General features: G+C 36.2%; 1 protein-coding gene across 20 annotated transcripts in view; it reads right to left on the minus strand.

The window, feature by feature from the left end:
* Positions 1-7,671, minus strand: part of Erc1 (ELKS/RAB6-interacting/CAST family member 1) — a 1,605,700-nt gene that overhangs the window by 528,484 nt on the left and 1,069,545 nt on the right. For all 20 annotated transcript variants that reach the window (XM_048787497.1, XM_048787503.1, XM_048787498.1 and 17 more), the window contains exon 2: positions 798-1,609. In XM_048787497.1, coding sequence (XP_048643454.1) covers positions 798-1,466 — 669 coding nt within the window. In that variant the 5' untranslated portion in view covers positions 1,467-1,609. The remainder of the gene's footprint in view (positions 1-797; positions 1,610-7,671) is intronic.

Genomic DNA, 7,671 nt, shown 5'->3' on the forward strand with positions numbered 1-7,671 from the left:
TTTCTTTCTTTCTTTTTTTTTCCTTAATTTTGAGACAGGATCTCACCAAGTTGTGTAGGATCTCGCTAAATTACTAAAGCTGCTCTCAAACTTATAATCCTCCTGCCTCAGCCTCCCGGGCTGCTGGGATTACAGGTGTGAGCAACCACACCGGAAAGCACTTAGTTCTAAAACTGAAAAATTATGTGATTATAATGCCTACACATATTATTTTTATCAAAACAATCAATTGTACCAAGTTGCCTTTCCTCCACCTTAAATTTAGAAAAATCAAAGAATAACAAAAACAACATCAAAACCCTGAAGTAAAACTTACATGAATATCAACAAAAAGAAGTTACTCATTTTAAGTACCTAATTAAGATTTACATCATTAACTTTTTAAAAGTAATATCTGTAATTTAATAACATATTGGCTTACTTGTGATAGTTTTTAAGACTGATTTTTTTTTACATTATGACCAATCTTACTGGTATATTTTACACTTAAATAATCAAAATAATTTTGGTAATGGATGTTAGAATGTGTGGCAATACTCTATTCTCACAGAATTGAAAATATATATACTTTAAAAAAATACAGTAAGTGAAAAAGAATTGAAGAAAAACAAGTAATAAGGGGGAAAAGCAGACATAAAAGCAAATCTGGAAAAGGCTGAGAAAGAAAAGACAGAAAATACTAAAATAGATAGGATAAAGAAAGATAAATGAACTAACAAGGGAAAAAAAAAAGACTGGCTCATTTTATTCATATACATGAATTCAGCCAATAAAGACAGACAAGACATAAAACTCACCTGGTTTTCTTCCTGCACGACTCTATACTGTTCCTTCCAAATGGTGATTTTGGAAGCTTCATCTTTTCGAAGGGCTCGCTCTTTCTTCAACTCTGGGCTCCAGAAGGTCTTGATGCTATTCATTGAAGAACTCAATTTACTCTCCTTTACTTCCACATCCTTCCGCAAGAGATCATTTTCCCTTAACACTTCCTTTAGCTGTGTCTGCAGATCCATGATTGTATTATCTCTTGCCTGACGAAGAGAGTGAGGTACAGTGGATGCCATACTCACAGGAGGGAGGTGATGCTCTCCAAATGCTATGGTGTCACTAGCAACCCCACTGCTGGCTATGTTGGGACTACTGCCCATAGCAGTCATCCTAACACCATAAGGCAGACGTCCCCCAGAACGGCCAAGTGTCATGGTGCTTTTTGGTGTTTCTGAACCCACATTTTCATGGTCACTTAAGTACATAGGGCCAGATGTAGCATAGGCAGCATTTAAGGATTGTATATTCTCCATTGAAAGGGTTTTCCCACTGCCACCTCCAACACTGCTTCCAGAACTCCCTCCAGTACTATTGGTTCGACGATGACCTAAGCGAGGGGAACGGGGAAGCCTAGGTGAACGCCCAGGGCTCTGGTTGCTTGGTTCCACTTTCCCAACTGAGCGAGCACTTCCATACATGGTTGCAAGGTGAACTTAGGTGCCACAAAAGATGTAAAGCAGAAAACAAAAACGGAGAGATTTCTCTATGGCTATAAGTCAGCTTAAGGCTATCAGAAATATCAGGTCACCAGGTGTCCAATCTTGAATATCTTACGCCATATCTGTAATGAAAAGATCACACGTTAAATCCTCTGATAATAAATATTTCCCTTCTCAGAAACTTCCCATTTCCCTTCTATCATTTATGTACTCATGGATTCAAAATGTGATTACAGCACAATGTATTTCACAGTAAATGCCACTGTAAAAATGTTTTATGTGTCTCAAGACCATATACCATACAACTGAAAAAGAAAAAGAAGTTTAAGATTAACAAAGAAGAAATAAAGCTCTAAACTATACCTCAGAGCAATAGTAACAAAAACAGCATGGTACTGGCACCAAAACAGGCTGGTAGACCAATGGTACAAATAGAGGACACAGAGATTAACCCACAAAATTACAACTACCTTATATTAGACAAAGGTGCCAAAAGCATGCACTGGAGAAAGGATAGCATCTTCAACAAATGGTGCTGAGAAAACTAGAAATCCATTTGCAACATAATGAAATTGAACCCCTATCTCTCACCATGCACAAAAGTTAACTCAAAATGGATCAAGGATCTAGGAATTAAACCAGAGACTCTGCATCTAATAGAAGAAAAAATAGGCCCTAATCTCCATCACGTGGGGCTAGGCCCCAATTTCCTTAATAAGACGCCTATGGCACAAGAATTAAAACCAAGAATCAACAAATGGGATGGATTCAAACTAAAAAGTTTTTTCTCAGCAAGAGAAATAATATGTGACGTCAATAGGGAGCCTACATCCTGGGAACACACATCAGATAGAGCGCTAATCTCTAGGATATATAAAGAGCTCAACAAGATAAACACCAAAAAAAACAAATAATCCAATCAATAAATGGGCCAAGGACCTGAACAGACACTTCTCAGAAGAGGATATACAATTAATCAACAAATATACAAAAAAATGCCCATCATCTCTAGCAATCAGATGGCAGCCATGATGAAGATAAACAACAATAAGTGCTGGCAAGGATTGGGGAGAGTTACACTCATACACTGCTGGTGGGACTGCAAATTGGTGTAGCCAATTTGGAAAGCAGTATGGAGATTCCTCGGAAAGCTTAGAATGGAACCACCATTTGACCCAGCTATTCCTCTTCTCATACTATACCCAAAGGACCTAAAAACAGCATATTTCAGAGACACAGCCACATCAATATTTATAGCAGCACAATTCACAATAGCTAAACTGTGGAGCCAACCTAGATGTCCTTCAGTGGATGAATGGATAAAAAAAATGTGGCATTTATACACAATGGAATATTACTCAGCACTAAAAAAATCATAAGATCATGGCATTTGCAGGAAAATGGATGACATTAGAGCAGATTATGCTAAGTGAAGTTAGCTAGTCCCAAAAAAACAAATACCAAATATCTTCTCTGATATAAGGGGGTAACTCAAAATGGGATAGGGAGGAAGAGCATGGGAAGAAAATTACCTCTAGATAGGAAAGAAGGGTGGGAGGAAAAGGAGGGAGAGGGGAATTGCATGGATGGTGGAAGGAGACCCTCATCGCTGTACAAAATACATGTAGGAAGATGTGAATTTAGTGTCAACATATCTTGACAGAGATATGATAAATTGTGGTATAAAGGTGTATTAAGAATTGTAATGCAAATAATAATAATAACAGAGCTCATGTAAAATAAATAAATAATAATAAATAAAAAATGAAAGAAAAAAGAAATAAAGCTCAATATTTGAACATGATTTTTCTTTTTAAAAAAATTAGATGTTGATGGACCTTTATTTTATTCATTTATTTATATGTGGTGCTGAGAATCAAATCCAGTGCCTCACACATGCTAGGCAACAACCCCAACCCTGAATATGATTTTCTAACAAAGAACATAAGCTTATCAACTGACATATTATCAGAACCAGTAACAGAACTCAACATACTGGTCAGGAACATGTTCAATTCATAAACATCAATACTTTTAGATATTAGCAACAACAATTAAAAAATGTAGTTTCAAACTTTAAAAAATTCCATTCACAATACCAACAAAACTGTAAAAGTATTTTGATATAAATCCAACAAGATTTCAAGCATTTTTTATTTTTTTTTTTTTTGCAGGGGGTGGGGGGAGTGTAGCAGTATTGAGGATTGAACTCAGGGGCACCTAACCACGGAGTCACATCCCCAGCCCTATTTTGTATTTTATTTAGAGACAAAGTCTCACTGAGTTGCTTAGTGCCTCACTTTGACTGAGGCTGGCTTTTAATTTGTGATCCTTCTGCCTTATCCTCCAGAGCCACTGGGATTACAGGTGTGTGCCACCATGTCCAGCTTCAAACATTTTTGAGAAAAAAAAAAAAAGACCATAAAACTACTGAATGACATGAAAAAGTACCTGAAAGAAAAGCTATCCATGTTCACAGACATGAAGACAAACCCCATAAAGCTGTTCTTCCCCAACTATTAAGCACAATCCCAATGAAAATCTCTAGAGAATTTTTCACATAATTCAAAAAAACAGAAGCTAAAATTCACATGGACGAGTAAAGATTCAAGAATAACCAAAATAATCATAAACATTTGGACAAAAAAGGAAGGTATATCCCCAAACAGCAAGAAAAATTACAGATTTATAATCCAAAAATCTTTTTAAGATATATTCTTCTATAAAGTTTTAATTAGAATTTAAAAAAAAGATAAATTCTTCTTTTTAACTCATTTAGAAGGAAAACCTGATCCACTCTGGTATGAGATTATATGTACTGTTTATACCACTTAATGTGTCTATCAAAGTAATGTGTGTGTTAACAGGATACTGCAAAATGCCCACTAAACATTATGGCAAAACATTCTGGGCAAGAGACACACATCTGATCACCAGGATTTCTCACAAAAAAATTATAAAAGCTATAGTAATTAAATTATAAAAGCTATTATAAAAGCTTTTATATTATTATAATAATGTTATATTATAATAATATATTTTAATGTTATAATAATATCTTATATTATTATAAAGCTATAGTAATTAAAATTATAGTTCTATCCAAGGACTAGAGTCTAAATTATAGGATTTAGATTTTAAATATGGGATTTTAATATTTACTAAACATAATATTTCAAAAAATGAAGAAAAGACAAATCATTCAATAAACAGGGTTTGAATAAGTGATATATTCGGAAAATAAACTGAACCCTACTCTGACAGTATAATGGAATAAATTCCATGCATATTAAATTTTTTTAGTCTGTGAAAAGTACTAGGAGAAAATTTAGGACAATATCCTTGTAAAGCTGAATTAGAATAAGGCTTTCTTAAGAACCAGAAAGTAAAAAACATAAATAACAACAATACGATTAATTATGTCAAAATGTTTCCTTCTTTCTAATTTTAGCTCTTTCACATTGAGTGTTTCCCATGTAGAAATTCTGTTTACAGATCTTACATGCATGTTGAAAATATTTTCACCTAGATATTCATCTCTTAATTTTTCTTATGGTATTTTATGAAATAACATTTCGTCACTTTTTCAGCAAATGGCTGAACTATGCTCCTCACCCCTAAGATTCATAAACTGAAGTCTTAAGCTTCAAACCTCAGAATGTTGACTATATTTACAGAGAGATGGTAATTTAAAAGGTAATTTAGGTTAAATGAAGTCATTGGGGTAGGCCCTAATCCAGTACAACTGGTATCCTTATAAAAAGAGACAGAACAGACCATGAGAAGACACCAGAGGAAAATGGCCATCTACAAGGCAATCAGAAGCCTCTGGAAGTAGTCAGCCATGCTGACACCTTGATCCCAGAATGAAAGACTCCAGAATGGTGAGAAAATAAATTGCAGTTAGCGTAAGCCACCCATTTTTCTTATGACAGCCCTACCAAACTAATATACCTCAACTTCTACACCAGAGAAATACAGAAATCAAAAGGAATTTTCTGGGTGTCCTCTTGTCATACATTCTTTTACATTAACACCCATCCTTAACTTGTTTTTTCCACTCTGATAAAAGAAGAGCTAGTCTTTCCATGGTACTGCAGGGCCTATGTGCTGAGCCTTCCTCAGAAACCTTATGTAACAATTGATTTTCCTTTATGATGTTTTTGTAACTTCTGTTTATAGTCTCCCATCTCTCAACTGCTTCACACTCTCCACTTGGTTTCTTTTATCACACTCTCCTTTTCTTGTCTTCCTCATTATTTGTTCATTCCTGCTTTAACTGTTTCTGATTTCCAGAATTACATCTTCATCTCTGTATTATTCTCACACTACAATATCATCCTTAGGGGATCACTTCTCCCTACCCCTACCAGCTTTAAATATAAACTGTATAATGATGACTCCAAATTTACACTTCCAGTCCTAACCCCTTCATTTGACAATCAGAACCACATACCCCACTATCTGGGTATCTCCAATTGTACTTCTCATTAGCAACAGTACTCAGGATACATGGACAGAATAATTTTTGTATTATCCTCTTTAATACTGTTGCTCTAGTATCAAAGCATATTAAAAACACTGTACTCAACTATTAAAACAAAAATGTGTCCAGAACTATTTCCTATAGAGTCTACATGTGCAGTAACAAAAATGCAACACATACTCTTCCAGTACATTTCACCGTAACAAGGGCTTTGTGAAATAATCAGTTCTCACTGTGTTCCTGAAAGTCACACATCCAAGGACTAGCAGGAAAAGCGTAGGCTCATTCAGCTTGACTATTTAAATGGACAGCTTTGGATGAATAAATGAAACTCTTAGACCCTCAGCATCTTCATCAATGAAATGGACATAAGATCTTTTTCCAAGAAGAGCTAAGAAGATCAAATCACTGAGTGAGTATAAAATACCTAGGGTTCTTAGTAGGTTTTCAGTAAGTGTTAGTCATTACAATTGTGTTTATTTTACACATATTTTCACACAAGTGGGAAAACTGAATGAAAAAGAGCAAACTACAGAATTTCTTGAAATAACAAGATTCCAGGAACAGACTATAGAATTATGGGACTGCTATACAAAGATACAAAGGCAACTCAGTGGAGAAAGTCAATCATGTCCCTCACAAAAGGAGACTGGCACATTTTCACGGCCACCACAGTCCACCCCTTGTATCCCTTCTCCACAATGGCATAAGGAGCAGCTTTTGCTTGATTCCCACAGGGCTCTCTTTTTGAGAGGACACAGAGAAGAGAAAAGTTACTGGAACAAACTACAGCTGCTGGTGGTCTGAGCTCATTTTCTCCCATCCCTACTATTCTAAATTCCACTCATCCTCACTTTTTACCTCAGCAGGTCTTGGTGGCTTACCTTATGCTGTGATTCAACTTTCACTCCTAAGGGCTATAAGCCCTCGGAATCATATTCATCTCAGGCCAGGACTGCTGCACATGTCCATTCGCAGTTAAAATGGGACAAAGTAGTACCAAAAGGAGTCCAGCTGGATCAACAAGGCTCTCCTCCCCCATTATGTTCATGTGAAAAATTACAATCTAAATGGTTATGTATATTATTGGCTATATATGTTAAGGCAAAGCTACAATATGGGATACAATCTGTAATGGGTCCTCAAAAATTACTGTGTAACCAGAACCTCAGAAAACAGGGTCTTTGTAGATGTAGCCAAGTTAATTTCATTAGAAAGGCCCTAAATGCTGGTTTGTTTGTTTGTTTGTTTTTAAATTAGAAAGGCCCTAAATGATTGATTTTTTGTTTGTTTTTTGGACAGAGGATTGAACCCAGGGATGCTTAACCCTAGCCACATCACCAGGGTCTGAGACAGGGGTTTGAGACAGGGTTTGGCTGAGTTGCTAAGTGCCTCACTAAGTTGCTGAGGCTGGCTTTGAACTCACAATCCTCCTGCCTCAGCCTCCCGAGTTGCTGGGATTAAAGGTGCACACCAAAATGCACAGCTGAATGATATCTTTATATGAGAAAAGAAAGGAGATTCAAGCACAGAGATACACATTAGGAAGAAGGCCAGAGATCAGAATAACGTGGCAACAAACCAAGCAAGCCAAGGATTGCCAGGGGCCACCAGAAGCCAGGAAGAAAAAAAAGAATTCTCTCCAGAATGTTCGGAGAAAACAAGGCTTTGAGGACATTTTTTTCCAGCGGGTGGGGG

Source organism: Marmota marmota, unplaced genomic scaffold (assembly GCF_001458135.2).
Source record: "Marmota marmota marmota unplaced genomic scaffold, marMar, whole genome shotgun sequence".
Classification (NCBI taxonomy): domain Eukaryota; kingdom Metazoa; phylum Chordata; class Mammalia; order Rodentia; family Sciuridae; genus Marmota; species Marmota marmota.